The sequence below is a fragment of the Chelonia mydas genome, chromosome 18 (assembly GCF_015237465.2).
Source record: "Chelonia mydas isolate rCheMyd1 chromosome 18, rCheMyd1.pri.v2, whole genome shotgun sequence".
Taxonomy (NCBI): Eukaryota; Metazoa; Chordata; order Testudines; family Cheloniidae; genus Chelonia; species Chelonia mydas.
Window position 1 is genome coordinate 5927114 of NC_051258.2, and position 20513 is coordinate 5947626.

The following is a 20513-nucleotide window of genomic DNA, read 5'->3' on the forward strand; positions in this document are numbered from 1 at the left end:
GCCGCATGCTGCCACCAGGGGCTTTTCGTGCAGCCACAGACCTCCTGGGTGGTGACTGGGGTGGTGAAGCATTGACTCCTCCCCTCCTTTCCTGTGGCTCCTTTATGTGCCACCCGCACCACCTCTGGAGACAGGTGGGGCACAACGCTGAAGGAGCAAGATGAGCTCTCGACTTGTGGGGTGGGGCACAGTGGCCTCAGGCTTCCACCCTGGGTGGCTGGGCGGTGGGACTGAGGGAACCTGGTTGCGCAGGGCTCCAGCCATGGGGCTTCGGGCACCAACACCTGGCTCCAGCTGCGATGTTTCGGGTGCTGACCCCCAACTCTGGTCACGCAGCCCCAGCTGCAGCCAGGCCCAGCTGGGCTTCAGGCTCCAACCCCTGGCCACGCAGCATCAGGCTCCGCTCCCTGGCTCTGGCCATGCGGTGCCAACCCCCGGCCATGTGTTCCGACCCCAGCCCTGGCCCCTGACCCTGGGCGCTAGCCCTGGACACCAACCCCAGCCCTGGCTGTGCGGCAGCGGTTGCTGACCCTGGGCTCTGGCAGGTACTGGTCCCGGGCACCAATCCCAGGCAGCGGCTGCCAACCCCAGGCATGGGCCCCTGCTATGGATCCCCATCTCTGGCTGCTGACCCTGGGCTCCAATGGGCGCAGATCCCTGGTGGCAGGCACCAACCCCCGGCCCTGGCTGCTGACCCCAGGTGCTGTTCCTGGCTGCCAACCCCTAGTCCCAGCCAAGTGGCAGTGGCCGCCGACCCCGGGCTCCAGCGAGCACCGGCCCCTGGTGCGGATCCCTGGCAGCGGGCTCCAACCCTGAGCTGCCGACCCCTAGCTCCGGCTGTGTGGCAGCGGCTGCTGGCACTGGCCCCCCAGTCTTGGTTGTGGGGGGCCGACCCAGGCTCCGCAGCTCCTGGCCCCAGCTCCACTGTGCAGCTCCTGCCCCGGGCTCTGACGTGGTTGCTGACCCCCAACTCCAGCCACAGGGCTCACCACCCAGCCCCATCGCCCTGGTCCCCGCTTCCTCCCCAGGCCCTGCATCCGTCTCCCCACATTGCCCCTGGACCCTGCTGCCTTCCTGGCCCTGCATCGAGCCCCCCATCGCCCCTGGCTCCCGCTGGTTCCCCATCCAAGCCCCGCATCCAGAGCTTAATTTGTCCTGGGGCTTGCTGCAAAAAGTGATATTAAAAAACATGAAAATACAACTTCTCACAGCATTATATTTATTACTGAGTCTGCAAACAAAAAAAAAAAAGAAAAACCTACATAAATAAATTACAACGATTTGGATTCCTATAGGCCCATATTTATTTATTTTTCCTAAACTTAATAAAGTATTTTAGGGAAAAGTGTCAGAGTGGCCACCAGCAAGAGTTGGTGGCCGCACTCTGAGGCCACCAAAAATGTTGTTTTGAGAACCCCTGGCCTAGCGAGAGCCCGGCTGATCACAGAGTCTGATCATTCATCCAGTCGCCTGGCCTGCCAGAGGGTAATTAGCCAGCTCAGCCTGATTCCTCCCCCAACCCATCTCCCTGCCTGCGATGTGATTTATTAGAACCTTAAACTACAGCCATTTCCTGAGCTCTTTAAACTCACTCATCCCTTTATACTGCCAGAAATCAGAGACGAAAACACTTAACGCTTCCCTTGGGACGGTTTATTTCAGGATGCGGAGCTAGGCCCAGCGGAGCCTCAGGTGTAGCAGCCATTCCCATGCCGCTTGGGCCCATCTGCTCTGCCTCCCGGTGCCTAAAGCTAGGCCCCGAAGTCTAAGGGGAGTTGCCGACACCCAGCACCGCTGAACATCCGGCCACATAGCCAGGTGGCTACATAGGGACCAGGCACGCAGGCTGGATGGCCTGGCTCTGATTGCCTGGCCCAGGGGATGCCGCTGTGTTTGATGCTCAAGGAAGCCATGCGCTGTGGCATGTGTGATAGACTCGTACCCAGCACGGGTCAGGCCTGGAGGAGAGATGGCCGCCCTGAGCGGCGGGCTAGCCACGCACTACCCTCCCATTAGCCCCGGTGATGATGACGACTTCACGTCTCAGCAGGGTTCAGTGCCTTTCCACCCCGGGGCGGGTCAGCGCCACGGCCAGTGTAAATGAGCCCCGGCCTGTTGAGCTGAATGGAGCTGTGCTGGCTTACATCAGCCGTGGCCCTGAGACACAGGCCGGAGGTGGCAATTCTCTAACTGCCCCAAGCAGAGGAAGGCTGACTCCACCGACAGCGGGGGTCCAGGCAGGCGGGATGGAATCACCCACATAGGGACAGGCCAGTGAGTCTGGAGAGGTCAGAGCCTTCACATTTTCCATCTCAAGCAACAGTGAAATTCCCCCACAGCAGAGGCTCCGCACCAGGCCTAGCCCCATGGAAGTCCCACTTTAGCCTTATGTCGAGGACGGCTAACCATGGTGCATGGTATTATGGCGGCCATCGGGTCGGACATAGCAGGGATTGAACCGGGGACCTCCCAGGGGTCGGCACCACCATGTTGCGTGACGGACACTTGACAAAATTACCATACTTAGTGACGGACATTGGGGGGAGCACAGCAGGGCTCCCACAATGCCCACTCCCCAGTGGGTTAAACTTAGTGCTGGCTGAAACCTGGAATGTCCATTCCACGGGACACGCCAACCTTCTGGCGTTCGGTTTTGTTCTGAATCAGAAGAAGCCCCCCCCCCGACGCAAAATTTCCAGCAAAACAACCGTTTGGAATAAATTTCAGTCCGAGTCAATTGAAACGTGCTGCTTGGATCAAATCGAACCGTTTCATTCTGATTTCAGTTTTTTACATTTTTACATTGAAAGTCTATATGAATTATAACACAACATTGTGATGGGGTGAAGTTCTTATAGAACCAGGAGTGAGGGAAAGAGAGCTGATTAGCTGGAGGAGCTGTCAATCACCCAGAGAGACAGGGGTGGGACTTCCCTTCCCCACAAAGGGTTCTGGGTAAGGAAGCCATCTATAAAACTCCCTGGCTTCCAGCTGGGCGTTAGAGTTCCAGGAGGAAGGGTTACTTCGGGGGTCCTGGGTTGGCTGGAGTCCTGGCATGGCAGCGGCTCCTTGTTTGCTTGTTTTTTCTCTCTCTTTCTGAATTAAAATAAATCTTGGTACTTTTCTTAAACTCCTTTGAATTGGCTCTTGATGTTGCACTTTGCCACAAATCCAATATACGTTGCAAAATGAAAAGTGATTGTGAAATTAAAAATGGACGTGTTCCCTTCCAGGTATGGAACGTCCTGCCCTCACTCCAATGCTTCCCCCCCCCCCCCCCATTTTCCCCCCTAAACAAAATGTTGGTGAAAGTGGTGCTCTCCCATGGAAACGGGAAAACATTCCATTGGAAACTTTTTGACCAGCCCTAGTTACACCCACATAGTAACATGTGCCAGACCTCTGAACAGGGGGAATTTCACCGACCTGAAATTCACAGACCTGTTAGGAGACAGCATCTGCCACGGTCTGTCTCTTGAGGCCATGTCGAAAGACAATGAAGTGCAGGGGTCCTGGATGTGTTCCTTTGCAGCCTGACCCATTCTCCCACCTCCAGAAATCAAAAGAAGCCTGTTATTGTTGGATCAGTGCTCAGCAATGCTCTGTAGCGGGATCGCTGTGGTCACGGACTGTACTTCCTCGGGTCACAAGTACAGTGCCCTGGCCATTAACATCTCCCTCCTGGATGACATTGCTCAATGCCTGCATTCCCTTTGGGACTCGCTGGGAACACAGATCTCTCAAAGATCTAAAATAGCCACAGATAGGAATAAACAACTGACAAGGGGACAAACACAGGGGTCAGCCCGTAGCTTGAAAGCAGGGGCCCAGCAGAAGAAAACATCTGTCACCGATATTGTACTAACCACAGAACCAACGACCACATTGGATGAGAATTAGACAAAAGGGAATGGGAACCAGAGGCAGGAGACAGTTCGTAAGGATCACATAATCTCAGGGGCTGTTTATTTTTGGCGGTAAATATTTTTATTGAGGGAAGTGCGGTTGCACTGGTCACAGCAGTGTATAGAGTAACAGAAACAAAAGCAGGTAATTAATGACAAATCAAAGGGCGGCAATGTTGTCTTGGGTTTTGAGCACGGGCCAGGGAGAGGTGTCCTCTAACCCTGGCTCTGACTTGCTGTGCAACTTTGAGCATGTCTGTGTGCCTCGGTTGCCCCACCTGTAATACGGGGATAAGCTATAGAGCTGGGTGAATAGTGTTACAGAAAGTTAAGTGGCCACTGATCCCAATATTTAAAAAAAACCTGCTTTCTCTGCATTTCCCCTTTCCCTGAATATTCTAGTATAGTGATGCGCAAACTTTTCCAGTCGCACCCCCGCTTCCCATTCATGGAATCTGGCACCCCTCCTCCTGCCTCTGCGCTGCAGCGCTGCCTTCAGAGCTGGGCGGCTGCTGGCCCGGGTGTTGATGTTCTTTGTGGGGCGGGAATGCTACGTTCTTTTAATCCCTCCCCCCACCCCAATACCCACTCTGTTTTTATCCCTCTTCCACGATTGTGTTTCCAGTTTCCTCACACACACACACACCCCAGTTTGCGCACCACTGCTCTAGTAAATGCATTTACTGCTGCTGGGCGTGTCTGCAGGATACAAGAAGCAATGGCTGGAAGCCGGAGGCAGCGACGTAGAAAAACAAAATTAGGCTCGCATTGTGAACAGGGACGGCAGCAGCAGCTCCCAAGGGCAGCGCTAGATTCTCTATCTCTTGATGCAGCCATTCTGGATCTGCTGGCCTTTCCGGAAGGGATGCTTTAGCCACGCACAAGTTACTGGGCTCAATACAGGGACGAAATGTGAAATACAGGCAGTCAGACGAGATGATCTACTTGTCCCTTCTGGCCTTAAACTCGATGACGCTATGGAACGTATAGTCTATGGGAACATTAGGTTAGATTGGCAGCTCTTTGGTGCAAGGACTGTCCCCTGTGCTCTGTTTGTACAGCACCTGGGCACAGCGTGGCCCTAGTCTTGGCTGGCACCTCTAGGCACCCTGGTAATACAAATAACAAGTTCAGGCTCCGTGGGGAAAGCGAGTCGAGAGTTCCTAGTGGCGAGTGTAGGCACAGAAATCGGGCCGGTTGCTGCACTGCCGTCACTGGGATTACACGACCCCAGTGTAAACGTGGGGTAAGCAAGAGGAGAATCAAACCCAAAGAGATGCACTCGTCCAATCAGAGGACAATAACACACCACGGGAGCTCTGCGTCCAATCAAAACACCTCGTGTTTCCAACACCGAGCATGCCCCGTCCGTGTCATGAGCCAGCCGTCATGTGGCAAATGATGCCCGGACACAACAAAATAAGGATTTCCTTCGGACAAAGGCCAGAGGTGAAATCCACTAGACTACAGAGTCGCCTGCCCACCTGTAGCAAGACAGGCCACTTCACCGCGCAGGCGCTGGGGCTGAATCAAGAAGGCGAAGCGCGTTGCGATCACGGCACGAGAGCCGGTCTAGCCGAGCGAATCACGATGCTAGGAAGGCTGGGCAGCCGCAACTTCGGTAGCTCTTAGAGAATAGTTCTAGCCCATTAAGTAAAATGTTGGTCTATGTGTCTCAGGCCAAAATACTAAAATCAAGCCACTTTCCAAACATGCAAGCTCAGCACATGGGCCGGGCCACCCGCTAAATGCTGTTTTCTTTGCTCTGACCGGCTGGCTGGCCAAGGCCCGTGGAAGATGAAGTGGCTGGAGGGTTAGGCTGCAATTGTGGCTAGGTCTCAGTGGAACGCGCCCGGGCATAGCTGCGGCTGTGTTGAAATGCGGGCAGGGAACGGGAGACTCTTTAAAATACCAGCTCCACCTGGGTCACCAGAGGGCTCAAGGGAGGGCGGTTGGGTGGCCTGAAATAAACATCCCTGGAATCTGCGACATGACTGGCTGGCGTATGTGACCGTCCACTAACTTCGGTGGGAGTTGTGCACTGAAGGCATGCAGGAGCGGGCCCTCTCCGGGGCTGTTTGTTGGTGACCCAGGCACTTTGGGGGAAGCCATGGGAGGAGAGGCCCTGGGGCCCGGGCTGTGCCCTACGCTGTACTGTCTGCAGCATTAACTATAGTTAACCCATATCATCCATAGAGCTCGAAGGAAGGTACCACCATCCCTGTGTTATGAAAGGGGAAACTGAGGCATGGAAAGGGGCTTGCCAAAGGTCGTCAAGTCAGTGGCAAAGCTGGGAATCAAATCCCTGGCTCCTGAGTCCCAGTCCAGTGGCCTATCCTTTGTGGGCCAAACCCATCCCTGGGGTAAGTCTACTGAACCCAGTGGAGGACTAAGGCTGCGATGTTAGTCATTCCCTCCCTGCTGCCCCATTCACCATCACCCCACAGCCCCAGGGAATTACTCCTAGGAGCAGTCGGGGGGGTTACCCTCCCCCTCTATCCCACCTGTTCCCTGGCTCACCCCACTGGAGACGTCATTCGCCGCCCTGTATTTTCCCTCCCCTTCCGTCCAGGGCTTCCAGGCCCTGGTGAGCCGTCCACCACCACCCGGGTGGGTCCCCCGGCTTGTCACAGCTTAGCCCCTGCCGTCCAGCACAGTATTGATCACAGCTGGGTCAGGCCTGTTAGTTCACCCAGTGCATCCCCCGCAGACTGTCCCTGCCCTCCATCTCCTCTGGCGGGTCAGGGCCCAGCATTGGGATCACTACACCTGCCTCGGGACAAGGGATCCCCGCTCCAGGGCCATCGGGGCACACTTCACCATGACCTACAGGCCCACCCCCTGCCTGGAGGTGCCCTGGGCCTGCAGCGCCTCCTCCAGGGGGAATTGATGGGTCACCAGAGGCCTCACAGCAGGGTGATGGCTGATGGCCATGTGTTGTGGTACCCGCACACCCTCCGATAGCCTCCTCCTGCAGGGTGGCATCCAGCATGGCATCTGTGCCAGGTTCCTGAGGCCCAGTCCCACCAGGGCAAGGTGCTGCCAGGTGTATGCCCCGGCCTGGACGTAGGGCTCGCCCCTGCTGGCACGCCAGAGCCACTGCCCAGGGCTCCTGCTCCCCCTGGCATCTGCCCCCAGACTCTGAGCCTCCTGCAGCTGCTGGCTGGGCAGATCACTGACCAGCACCTGGTGCTGCCATGGCCTTGGCCACCGGCAGTGAGAGGAGCCAGAGGGAGCCAGCCCCACACAGCACCATGTGGCTGCCCAGGGAGAGCCGGGCCCAGGGACAGGCATAGAGGGCCACGGAGAGTGGCTCCAGCCAGGTGGCCTCATCCCAGCTGAGGCCAGGGAGGAGGGGGTAGCAGGAGGCCAGGGCTTGGCAGAGGTAGCCGTGCAGGGCACCAGCCTCAGTGGGCAGGGTGCCACAGCAGGCCAGGGGATGGGGGAGACGGGTTATAGCAGCCCACCTGGCACAGTGGGGAACAGCTAGCTCAACGGTCACCAGACCTCAGCTGGGACATGGCCCAGCCCATGGCCCCCACCCAGCCAGCTGCCTTGGGCCCCACGTCACAGTGCCCGCTGTGCCAAGGCTGCATGGCAGATCTCCATGCTATGAACACGCAGCAGGACCTGCAGGGTGGGCTCCCCAGGGCATGGCTGGGCCGGCAGGCACACGTCCCTCGGGCCATGCAGCATCCCACACAGGTCTGACCCAACCGCCTCCTTGCTCCCCGGGCCAGCCGGCGCCACAGGCTGGGCCAGGGTCAGCTCTGGGCCTACTCGCCTCCTTGTCAAGTGCCAGCTCCTCTCCTGGCCCAGACCCCTATGCCCCCCCCCACTCCACTTTCCTCTCCTACTCCAGCTGCCTGCTGGCCTCATTACCCCCTTCATGCTCGGGCTGGGCAGAGGTTGGCTAGGCTGGGCGCTCAGCAGCGCGTGACGCAAATGCCCCTTGTCTCTCCAGCGCTGACTCGTCTCCTGCCTCCTCCACGCTGCCCGTTCTGCAGGGCCGGATGCTCAGCTCGCCCTGTGGCAGAGTGGTGGTGCTGGGCTGGTGCAGGGCCCGCGGGGCGGCCTGCTGAGGGAGGCGCGGGTTGTTTCCCGGCAGTCTCCTTTTTCTCAAGCTCTGGCTGGGCCGGGTCATCGCTCGGCCAAGCCTCTTTTCATGCTAAGTGACCCCAGTGGGTCAGGCCATTTTCGCCTCTTTCTCTTCTAGAGCTGGTGGGAAGGGAAATCACAGGAACTTACCGGCATGACTGGAAACCTGGTAGCCCTGGGCTAGTGTTTGCCTCATGGGGCCACCTCTAAACCCCAGTGGGCCAGAGAACCCCTAGGCAGCTGCAGCAGTAGCAATGCCCTTCACCCAAGAGTTCCACAGTGATCGAAGAAGCCCAGGATGTAGGCCGGGCTTACCAACCCCACTTTACAGGTGGGGAAACTGAGGCACAAGGCAGGCAAGTTACTTGCCCTGGGTCACGTAGATCAAAAGGGGAATAGACAAGCCCCAGTGTCATGGCCCCAGTTCCGTTTGTTCTAACCACTAGGCAACACTGCCTAACACTTCATAGGCAGTGTGGGTCAATGGTGCGGGCACTAGCCTGAAAGTCAGCAGATCTCAGGTCGGCCACGTCTAGATTTTCAGTCCATGGAGTAGCAGCCAGCCCAGGCCAATGGCTAAACCCAGGCAGCCAGCGGCTCTGGATGGGCGTTTGGGCTGGACTCTGCCCCTGCGTGGTGCCCATGGAACCACCTCACGTCTCTCGGCAAAGCACAGAACGCAAGCAGCCATTCAGGGTTCCACCCTCTGGGTGCAGGGCCCAGCTGGGACAGTGTCTTTGCAGAGTTCGGTATCTTTAGCCTGGCTGCATGTCCTGGATGAATCCTCCCGCAGCCCCATAAACGACAAGCCAAACATTGCCTTTGGTCCGGGCACCAGATTCTGTTGTGCTCGCTGCAGCCATGTGCTGCATTTACACGGAAGGACCGGAATAGGCCGAGGGCTCCTCGTTAAATGGCATGGAGCGCTTGGCTGGGCTGGTCACTTTTTATGGTGGAGACCACCAAAGCAAGCCCCCAGCCAAGTGTTGCTGTAATTACCAGAGCTTCAGCGGCCAGGCCTTAATGACACAGCCAGCGCAGGCTGCCTGGGCAATTTGAGGACGTGTGTTAAAATGCAAACAAGCTGCATTTCCAAGGCCAGGACAAAGGGGACTTCTTAAAGAAATGCTTCTCTGGACAAAGGCGGCTCGCCTCATGCTGAGCTCTCCAGGGGCCTTAGAACAATGCCGCAGGGAACGGCTGTGTAAAAGCCAGGGCGAGGGGAGCAGGGGCCTCCCTGGATCAGCCCGAAAAGGGCCCGTCAATGAAGACATTAACTTCTTGTGGCGGGAACATCGGCCTGGGTCCCCAGAGGCAGCCTGGGCCTGCACTGACACTCCCACTGAGTTCAGCTGGCACGGCGGGCGCTCAGCACCTCTGGAAATGAGGACTGCTTCCCAGAGAGCCTCAGCAGCCCAGAAGCTCTGGGCCTGGATACCTTGGTGATGGGCCCAGGGGAAGAACCTGAACAGACCAAAGCCACAGGCAAATTATCCCTCCTGTGGTCCTAGCAGCAGCCAGGAAGGCACAAGAAGGCCAATGCCCCGTCCTCAGGCAGTGGCATCAGACAGGAAGGTAGCTGCCCCATCCCCCGAGCACTTGCCGGGAGCATCTCAAAGGGCTGACCTGAGACATGTCCTAGGCCCTGTATTACGAACAGAGACAGCGGACTCTCCTCTAGCTCAGCCAGCAGGGAGCGGGGCCGCTGGGGCGGGCGGCGTGGGGGGCGATCCCCACTGTAAAGGGTGGGCCGGAGAGTAAGACGCCTCGATTGATTATGGCACTTCCTCGTTTGACGGCTTACTGGTCTCTTCTGCCTCACCCTGTCATGGCTAAAATCCCAGGAGACTCGCTGGCAAAGGAACATCGCTGGTACAAGGACAGAACGAGCTCCGGTGGCAGGGAGTTGAATTCAGACTAGACCTAATGTGCAAATGTCTAGTGAGCATAATTCACCACTGGGCCAATTGCCCTAGGTGGGCCATGGCAGCTTTGTCACGGGTCATCTTTAAATCAGCACCGGATCTGCTCTAGCTCCGGGCTTCCTGCAGGAATCGCCGGTTGAGGGTCTTTCCGTATCATAGAATCATAGAATCTCAGGGTTGGAAGGGACCTCAGGACGTCATCTAGTCCCACCCCCTGCTCAAAGCAGGAGGCTTTGATGACCATGATGGTCCCTTCTGATTTGACCATCCGCGGATCTATAAAACAGCCTGTGGATTGGGTTCTTCTTTCAATCTAAACATCTTTCTTTAAGGGCTTTTTCCCCTCTCCCTGCCTTATTTGGAGGACTGGGACACTTGATGGATTTATTTCTTCTTGGCTTTGAAGGAGCAAAGGAGGGCCGTGTTTATCGGTCATTGACCTCCCTCCCTGTTTGCAGAGAGGCCCAGACTCCCGGAAGCCAGAGATAGGAACAATCATTGAATTTTGAACCCAGGGTTTATCCCTCGCAGCGCTTTGCTGACCATGATTAGATGAGACGGTTGGGTTTTAAAACATGACATGATGCAGAGGGAAGATGCTCAGGGTGATGCCAGTGCGCTTGACACAACACTGCCAGGGAACGATGCACCGAGGCCAACGCCGCTCGGTTTCCATCTCTGAATCAGGCTTCAATTTAAAGGTGGAATCCGAGCCTAATTGAATTGCTTATGGTTAACAATCAGGGCCGAGACTTTGTGAAATATGCAACTCCTCTGGGCCAAGGGACACTCGCTTGAGAGCTGCTGGCAAGCACAGCGAGGTTACATTCCTGCTCGCTTTCATGCAGACATTGGTTTGGAGAGAGCACATCCGCTTGCAACCACTGTGCTTGCCTCAGCTCGGCTGGATCAACTTAGGGGAGAACCACAGGGTAGGCCCCTTTGAAAGGAAGGCAGACGTGCAGAGCCATTTAGTGACTTGCCCACAGTCAGTGGCAGAGGGCTTGATCCTCAGAGGAAGTGCTTAACTCCTATGGGCTCAAATACCTTTGTGGATCGGGGCCTGAATTGGGACTAGGACCCCACAGCCTGAACTGCCAGTCCCTGTCTTAGTCCAGAGGCAAACACTGCTTCCTGTTGAGTGGCCCTGGAAGCTTACGGGTTAATTGATTGGTCCCTTTGTGCTGTTTAATTTGCCATTAAACGGACCCCATTAAACTACTGCCACCTTAGTCAGTCTTTGCCACAAATCGTTGCCAGAACTCTGCGAAGAAACAGTCTCTCTGGGAGGCTGCATATGCCTCTGTGCGGAGGAAACTCTTTCCCATGTGCTGACCCCAGCACTGCCCTTTGCCTTTCCAGTTTTATCTTGTTCCTGTCATTTGGGAGTCGTCCTTACGGGAACAGGCCTTCGGCTAGGTCCTCATGTGCAAAGCCTGGCTTATTCCTTTAGGAGCATTCAGCTTCAGAGCTGGGCTGGAGTGATTTGTAAGCCGTGGCTCTAACGCAATCCTTCCAAGGCAGGTTTTGCAATCTTAGGAGGACGCTGCTGACTAAGCCGGGCTCGGCCATGCAAATAAATCTCCTTTGCCTAAGAACTGGCTCGGGCAGCTGGCAGCGCCAATTTGTTACTGCGAGCATGGACACGTTCCCACACAGCAAGCAACCCACAGACACCTCTCTGCACGGCGCTGGACACGCAAGGGGAGATCTTGTGCTGGTGCAAAATCCGGCACTGGTGCAACTCCACTGTGGGTACAGAGTTGCATGGGGGGCCTCACCCGAGCCGTGCAGAGGGGGGCACAATGGATTCTCTGTGCCACCGGGCCTCTGTCCAGAACCCAAACTGTATTGGCCTTTTCTCATTTGGTCTGAAGAGTGAATCTCCAATGGGAGTCGCACCTTGGAAGTGTCTGACCACCCAGCTGGGCTGAGTGAAGCCCTCGGAGCCCCCGATACACATGCAACAACCCCTGGCTAAGCTGGCAACAAACACTGAACCTGGCACCTGCTGGCACGATGATTTGACCTCCTGGGGAGCTCAGCAGCTCGGGACAAGCTTCTGCAGCCAGGAGGGAGGTCACGCATCGGCAATGGGCTTGTTTACATGGTGGGGTAACGCGCTCCGCAGGCGTGGTTTCCAAAGCACACTGACGCGCTGGGCATGAGCCGGGCGGTGTAGACCCTGCTGACACGCTGTAACGTAGTGCAGTGTGAAACAGCGCTGCATTAAAGCACATCAGGGAACTTTTAGTGCACACCAGCAGGGGCTCCACGGACCAATTAATGCGCAACCCCTCTCTGTGCTTTAGAAATCACACCCCATACAGTGAATCACCCCATGGGGACAATGCAGAGATTTTATCCTAGTAGAACCACGTGGGCAGGTCTACCGGTACAATTCCTTGTGTGGTGCAGTTAAAACAGCATACAAACGCTTTACACCCGTATAGCTTATTCTCCTCCCCATCTGGGGCTAGCTGTACTGGTTATCAGTGCCACTGCATCCACACCAGTGGGGTTGTACTGCTTTAACGAGCCAGGTTCAATCCAAGGGAGACAGTTTTTGGGTGTCGACAAGCCCAAAGCCTACAGTGTGTGCCCCCTGCCCCTCTTTCCAGAGTGGGCAGCCCCTGGCGACTGCTTCCGGCTTGGGGTCCAATGCCCAACGCACTCCAGGCAGGTCAGCTTGTCTGCATGGCAGCATCACCTGAGTTGGCGCTCAAGTGCGATGCTGCTGTGAATTTGAGGTGGCCGGCCAGAGCGGGAGTATAGGGCAAAATCGGAGTGAGCACAACTCATCAGCTGCTAACGGGACCGCTCTGTAATGTGGACGCAGGTAGCTCCCCTCGAGCGCGGCTCGTCTTTCAGCGCCCCCCCAGAATTCCCCTGCGCCCTACCTGGTCCCTGCATCTGGACCAGAAATCCATCTCAAAGTGGGAGCTGGTTACATAGCGACTGTTTATGCCTTTGAAAAGCTCCCTTAACCCACATGCTTAACATCAGCAAGTATTTAAGTCCCATTGAAGGGAACGTCACATGCTTTAATAAATTAGCTGACGCAGTGAAGGTCTCTGCATTGAATCTAGAGGCTGTGGGGTCAATCCCAGCTGATGACCCAAGCAATGGGTCAGTCTGTATTACTGTGTCGATTCTCCAAATGTGGTGCAAGCAATAAAGTAACCCTGTGTGTTCCCTGCGCCACACAAGACTGCACACTCAACGGAAAGTATTTTAAAAAAACCCTGCACATTTTATTAAAATCGCAGAACAAATTTTCCTGGAACCCATGAGTAAACTCAGTTCCATTGGCCTGTTTTAATCTGAACAGCAATTTTGAGAAAGGGCAAAAACCCTCTGATTTCCATCAATAAATATAAAAAAATATAATAAATTACATTAAAAAAAGTTAACACTGACAGACTAGCATAGGGCATCTAGCAAAACACAAAGGAGCACAGGGTGGGGGGCAGAGTGGAAGAATAAATAGAGAGAAGGAAAATGGTTACAAGACCTTGGGCACAGCTATCAACTGTCATCTGCAAAGCCGCTTCACTTGCTACCAGAGCAATGTCAAATTTAAGGCACTGGCATCTGCCCTTCTCTTGTGGTACAGACAGGAGAATAAAACTACTGAGCAAAAGGTCCTTGATACAGCCAGTTGCTTAAAAAGCAAACACACGGGAGCAGGGAGCAGCGTATCGGTGCCCGGTGAAAGGAAATGAGCAAGGAAATAGATCGAGCCAGGCTTTGGTTCAGCCTGGCCAAGATGCAGGTTCCCTGCACCTGGAAACTTGGTTGTTTTGAAGTTTAAACTTTATCATTTATCATTTTATTTAATCTTCATCCTCTTATAAAGAGCAAAGGAAAAATCAATGTCGCTTTGTCACAGCAAAGTCCCGGCCTACCCTCTGCTTAGAAATGGAGGCCGTTCTGGAAAATCCACACACTCCCGCCAGTCAGGAGAGGGTCAGCAAAGCAGGGAACGAAAGACAAGCCCGATGAGCCCCGCTCTGCTTTGGCCAGCTCTGTGCAAGCAGCAGGTGGAGGAAGAGTTCGCCACGGGCCACCTCAGCAAGCACAGAACCTGCCTGACATCCGGCCACGAGGCTGCCCGCAAGGCAGCTGGAGCGCCTTCCAAGGATGGCAGCTGGTGCCCTGGCCAAACCCAAGGAGGGCATTCCTTCAGAACAGGCTGCGTCTAGCGCCTCCCCCTGGAGCCGGCTAACATTGCAAAGCAGCGGTTGCAGTGTCTAGGCACGCTAGAGATCACCCAATACTAATGGCATGAGAGACTGGCTGACTTTGCTCTGGGCACTGCCATCCAGGCGGTCAGTGTCCTCAGAGGCTCTTGGCTGGGGAACGATGCCAAGCGCACTTCAATTCTCCACTTCAAGTATTTCCCAGTTTGCCCAGCTGCTGAGTGTCGCTTTCTCTCCCGTAGCGATTCCTTCTCCACGCAGGTGGCGAGGCGGCCTGGGCTGGGGCTGGCTTCTGCTCAGATAGGGATGCCAACCGTGCTCACCTGCTCCTTCAGCCCCAGCAGGCTGTAGGCGATGCGTTTCTGGTGACCCGGCAGGCGCACCCCGATTTTCTTAATGTCGCTGGGGAACAAAAAGGCAAAGGGGAATGTCAGCCGGGCCCAGCTGCTACCATGATGCATGAATGCCAGGAGCAGGTGAGGGCCGGCCTTCCGGTCCAAGCTGGTTTGACCTGCTATCCCCAAGGGGAGAAGGACTCATCCCACATTTACCAAGCAGCCATGAAAGTTGGCCTAGCAGCCCGAGCGTGTGGGGCATGGCCAGGGAAAGGGGGCATGGTTGGAGTGCGGCTGTGCCCCTGCCATCCCTGTCTGGTGCAGTAGCCCCCCAGGGTCACAGCCAGCTGGCAGAGCTGAGAGCAGCCTTGAGGCTGCCCTAAACTACGCAGCTGATGGTGTTGAACTGGCTTCAGGACCAAGGAGCCACCTGCACCTCTTGTGACCACCACTGAGGACTGGTGTCCTCTCCTGCCTCCTCACGATCTCCCCCTGCCCTTTCTTCATCCCCGTTCCTCTCTCGTCTTCTCCTTCCCCCTCGACCCAGCCTGATCCTTCCCTGCGGACAACTGCCGACGGCCCGATCCAAAGCTAGTGAAGCCAAAGGAAAGACTCCCAGGCTCCAGTGGGCTCTGGGGGAGGCCCCGTGTTCCCAGCTGGAGCTGGGAGACTCTTTCTCATGCCCTGTCCTGACACTGCTTCCTTTTGGCAGCCCCAGCGCTTCAACAATAAGGGGAGGGCCGACCAGCCTGCCTGTTAATGAGCCTCTCCCTTGTTTCCCTGTAAAACCAGTTAATTACAGGGTGCGTGCTCAGATCGGCAGCACCTCTTGAGACATCGCTGAGCCACCTTGTGGGCTAGGGCAAGGCCAGCGGAGAAAACAAGCAGCTCCACACACCTCCACAGGTAATTAACAAGGGCAATTAGTCTTGTTGGGCTCTGCAGCATGTCTCCAGGCCCTTCACAAAGGGAGCTTTGTCATCATTGGGGAACTCAGGTGAGTGGGCGTGGTTTTGCCAAAGGTCACAGGCATGGCGGAGCCAGGAACCAGATCCAACACGCCCCCTGCCCAGTGCTATGCTCTAGCCACTAGACAATGCTGCCTCCCTACAAACATAGAGGAACAGGCCAGCGGGCCAGCTAGTCTGCCTTCCAGCCTTGGAAACAGCCAGCTCCAGAAGATGGGTAAACTCCCCTAGCCTTGCTGGCAGCCCAGGAACACCGAGAGGCCCCAACAGAAATCCAGCCCCAGACTCAGCCCTTGCCCTGAACAACTTAGGGTAGAAAGGGAAACTGAGGCATGGGGGTGGGGGAGGGGGGTGACTTGCCCAGCAGGCTGGCGGCAGAACTGGGAATAGAGCCCAGGTCTTCTGAGTGCTAATCTAGTGCCCTAGCCACTAGGCCACACTGCCTCCCCTGCATTTAGAGCAGATGCACTGCAGGCAGAGGCTCCCCAGGCTAGGCGGCAGAGGAGAATCCCCTTGGGCCAAGCTGAGCCAGCTTTGTTTAGGGAACGTGATGTTCTGCAGCTATCCCCGGATGCTCCCCCCCATCCCTGTCCCTGGGGCATACAGAAAACATTCCCAGCCTGGTCCAGCAGCCAGCCAGCCCTGCTGTTCACACAGGCTATATTTAACCTACAGGGCTTGGGGTGTTGTTATTTCCTGGGGGATGAGGATTTGGAGGGGGAAGGGAAGGAAAAGAGGGTCCCTCCCCTCCTTCCAAGAGTGACTGGGGGAGAGCAGGGGGGAGATGACAGCGCTTCTCCCTCCTGGGTGACTCTGAGCAGGGTCCCAGCACGGAGAAGGACGTGGCTTCCCGTGGCTCTGCCAGGAACCACTGCGGGGGTTGGGAGCAGGGAAGGCAGAGGGGCAAAACTGAGCCCAGACCACCAGCTCTAAGGAAAGAGAGAGCCCGAAGGGAGGCTCCATTTCCCCGCGTCGGCCCCTGGCCCAGCCGGGGACGGGGGCGATGCAGAGAGGGGAGGGGGCAGCGGTTAGCAAAGTGCAGTGCACGCAGCAGCTCTGGGCTCAGCTCTCCGGGCCCGGCCCCCCTCTTCTGGGGCCAGCTGGAGCTGGGAATGCTGGAGACAGGTGAAACTCCGGGGGGTGGGGCGCTAGCAGGGTTTCCCCCACTCTCTCTCAGGGACAGCTGATGGGATCCTGCCCTCCTTGGGCAGAAAGCAGGTACGGGTTGGGGAGGTAATGCCAGACAGTGACAAGGGCAGGAGAACGACACTGGCAGGGAACCAGAGGTTTCACCAGGGGAACAGGGACAGCTCGGCCCTGGAGATAAGAAGAGCAGCCCAGCGTTGCCCCCGGATCAGAGCTCTCTCCCCCACACCCAGGGCTCAGTCCCGGTGGCTGGCAAGGATCAGACTGACGGGGCTTTAAGAGATCTGGCTCCTTTCCGAGTGCCACAGGCAGAGACAATCCGGCTCGCGGTCGGTGCCTGCTGCAGCCCGTCTAACCTGGCCAGTGCTGGAATGCCCAGGACCCGCTCGCCCTGGCAAGACACGAAGCAGCCAGTGTGGGAAGCTGGTGCACGCATCTGCCTGCGGAGCCAGAGTCTGCCCGCAGTGAAGGACTGGGCCTGTGGTGAACAATCAGATCCGCGCAGGGCCCTGCCCTGGAAGCCCTCAGAGAGACGTGAGACAAAGGCAGCGGAGGGGGGAGTGTGACTCACTCGTTGCTCATCTGCACCACTTTCTCGATGGCGTTGTAGCCGCACGACAGGAAGTTCTCCGTGTACTGGTTCATTTTGATGGAGTCCAGCCACTCGGAGACGGTCCTGAAGGGAAGGCCCTCCGAGCCGCTGGTGCTGGGCAGGCGGATGGACACCCTGCAAGGACACAAAGCCCCCAGACGTTAGCGTCCCATCTCCCCTGGGCGGGGATGGATTCCTCTGCCCAACACCCAGGGCAGTTAGACCAAGGGGAGCAAGACATGGGGGCAGGCACCCGACAGGTCACTTCTCCTTCCTCTATGAGCCACATGGGTAAAGCACCCCCATCCCCTGAACTGCAGGGAGATTCACACCTCCCATCCTCAAGGTAGGGGCATGCTTCCACGCCCCCGCCACGCCTCCCTTTCATCTCAAAGGCGTCAAACCCCATGGGAGGAGATGCTGAGCTACAGACGTGTCAGGGCTGGAGAGCGGATGGCATGCGTTGAGGGACTGAGCCCAGGGCCGGGAGCCAGGATCCCTGACGTTCCAACCCAGCACTGCCACCAGCTTGTGGTGGGGGTAACAAATCCCCGCTCCATGGGGCAGGGAGGCTGGGAGGCTTAATTGCAGCATGTCTGTAAAGGGCTAAGTCAGTGCTAAATGCTTTTTAACTACTGCTCGTTGTTAGTCTGGTGGGGGCTCGCTGGGCCCAGCTGCTTCACAGCTTTTACAGGAGCTTGGCTTCAAGGGGATCCCTGGGGAGCGCGATGGGGGAGAGAAGCCATGGGAGAGCCCTGGCTGCCTGCACGCTGCAGTGAGAGGGTTCCCATCCCTGCCAGTCTGTGCTCCAGGCGTCCCACATCTGCTGCCCCATGGCCTGCACTGGTTCAGCCTTGGCATGGCCCTGTTGGCTCGAGGGCTGGGTTCGGCCCTGCGTCCCCTACACTTGGTCCGAGCCCTGCCCCCGGGCACCAGCCAGTTGGCAGCCCGTCCCATTAGCACCACCTGGAACTCCCCGACCCCGAGGCGCACAGGTCTTCACCTCCCTGCAGCAGCCTCCTGCCAGTGCCACAAAGCGCTCGGGGACGCTGGCGCACTGCACCCAGCCCTCCCTTGCTTTCACAGCTCCTGTTGCGGTTCCCACCCTCTGCAGGCCAGGGCCCTGCAGAAACACCCTCCCCTATCGCCCGCGTTGCCTGGTCGGCTGCCCTGCCTCCTCTGGGACCAGCGCGGCCTGAGCCCCTGCTGCCAGGCCCTTATTCGATGGTGCCAGCTGTACATGGCTCAGTGTCTTGTCCTCAGGAAGCAGAGGCGGCTCGGACCAGCTGCCTCCTGCTGCCCTGGGTTTGCGAACCCCACCCTCCACCCAGAGCAATCTCTGGCTGAGCAGGGCCCAGGGCCCGGCGGGTAGGCTCCGGACAGGGGGCATGTGGAGAGGGCTGGTGGCCAGCTGCCTACCGAGGGTCGAAGTCCGCCATGGTCTTGAGCGACTCGGGGGCCCGGATGAGCTTGTCAAGGATGCTGACGATGTCGTTGAACTTGGGCCGGCGGCTCCTCTCCTGCTGCCAGCACTGCATCATCAGCTGGTAGATGGCGGAAGGGCACTCCATGGGGGCTGGCAGCCGGAAGCCTTCGTTGATGGCTTTCATGACCTGCCAAGGGAAGGCGCACGGAGGGTGAGAGACGTGGCCTGCAGATCAGAGGCACTCGCCTCTCACGTGCTGACCAGGCGAACGCAGCTAGCTCTGTGCCATTCGTTGCAGTCAAGGGGGTGGCCTCCCAGCCTGGTGCTGCAGAGAGCTGCCCGGAGGCATGTGGGGCAGGCCGGCGGGGAGCTCTCCTATAAATCCCTGGCTGGACAGGGAGCGTCTCCTTGTCTCTTGCTTTGAGAATGGACACATGGCTCAGACCATCCCAGAGAGCCCCACAGGGGGTCAGAGCGCCTCGTTCATCACCCGCCGAGCAGCCCAAGCTGTGCCTGGAGCATACACCAGGCTGGCTGCAATGGCACAGCCCGGGGGCCTCATGCTGCCCGTCGTGGGGGCTCAGGAAAGCCCCTTGCCATTTAACCACACCCATTCCAGATGCCCAAGGAGGCAGCGCCGTGGTGCTGCCAGGCTAACAGCCATGCAGGCTTCCCCCACGGTGCCTTGTGATGTGTCCCCTGCTCGGCCCAAAGGAGGAGCTCCGTCTTCATGGCCCATTCGCTCCCTGGCCCCGCAGCTGCTATTGCCGGCCACAGCGGTGGGCTTTGTCCTGTGGGCATCTGTCCCCGGAAGTCTGGACCCCCCCAGTGCATTTCACATGGGCCACAAAGGACCATCAGACGGGGCAGCATTGGACAAACAAGCCAGGCTGGAGTCTGGTCCCTAGCCCCTCCCCGTGCCTCCATCCAGGCCTCTCGGATATCCAAGCCCTTCAAGACAGGTGATGGATGGGTGGAGAGACATGGACAGACAGACAGTTTTATCCTCCCCCCAGACGCCGACCGTTGCGTTGTCAGTGCCAGGGCAGTGGGCACAGCGAATAGCTGGTGCGATGGGCCGGATCCCCACTCTATGGACATGCAGCAGCCATTCCCAGCAGGAGCCTAGCTGTCCATCCCCATAGGGCCGTTCAGACAGACAGGCCGGCTCTGCACCCCGCTGCGCTCACCTCATGGTTGGAGAGCTCCCAGTACGGCCGCTCGCCGTAGGACATCACCTCCCACATGACGATGCCGTAGCTCCACACGTCGCTGGCCGAGGTGAACTTCCGGTAGGAGATGGCTTCCGGGGCCGTCCAGCGGATGGGGATCTTGCCGCCCTGCGAGAACCACACAGCCCAGGGATTGACACTGCTGCCTGCCTGCTCCGTCCCTGGCTGATACCGAGGGAGGGTGCGACCCACAGGGCTTCCTCCTGTGCCCACGCCTGGGCATGCCGGAGCTTGCTGGACCCAGAGGGGGCTACGCGGGGGGCCGCACCACCAGGGCCCAGACCAAGCTGGGCTCAAGCTCGAGGAGCCAGGCGGGCTCTCATGGCCACGCAGCCCCACGGGGACCGGCTGTAACTGATGCGCTGCGGGATTCTAGTGCGGGCGGAAACGTGCTCCTTGCTGGGTGTGGGGGGAAAGAGTTTCTCTGACATCCCATCAGCCCCAGCCAACATGCCCACTTAGTGTAGGTCCTACGCCAACAAAGAGAGGCAGGCACAGGCCCCGGCTGCAGTCCCTCCATGCCGGAAGGAGCTCAGCTGCCCCCAGCCCAGGGGTTTGTCCACCCACCATGGCTGAGGGAGCAGATTTCCAGGGGGGCTCCCATCGTGATCTTGGGGACTCTTCTACTGCCCTTCGCCATCCTGAGAATGGGGTGGGATCAGCCCCACGCCCCAGGGGGGAAGG

General features: G+C 57.7%; 1 protein-coding gene across 2 annotated transcripts in view; it reads right to left on the reverse strand.

Annotated features, from left to right (window-relative positions):
* Positions 1–13135: 13135 nt before the first annotated feature.
* Positions 13136–20513, reverse strand: part of EPHA2 (EPH receptor A2) — a 38009-nt gene continuing 30631 nt past the window's right edge. For both annotated transcript variants that reach the window (XM_027820578.3, XM_027820587.3), the window contains exons 14-17: positions 19788–19937; positions 18591–18784; positions 17151–17306; positions 13136–14532 (exon numbers count right to left, since the gene is read on the reverse strand). In XM_027820578.3, coding sequence (XP_027676379.2) covers positions 14427–14532; positions 17151–17306; positions 18591–18784; positions 19788–19937 — 606 coding nt within the window. In that variant the 3' untranslated portion in view covers positions 13136–14426. The remainder of the gene's footprint in view (positions 14533–17150; positions 17307–18590; positions 18785–19787; positions 19938–20513) is intronic.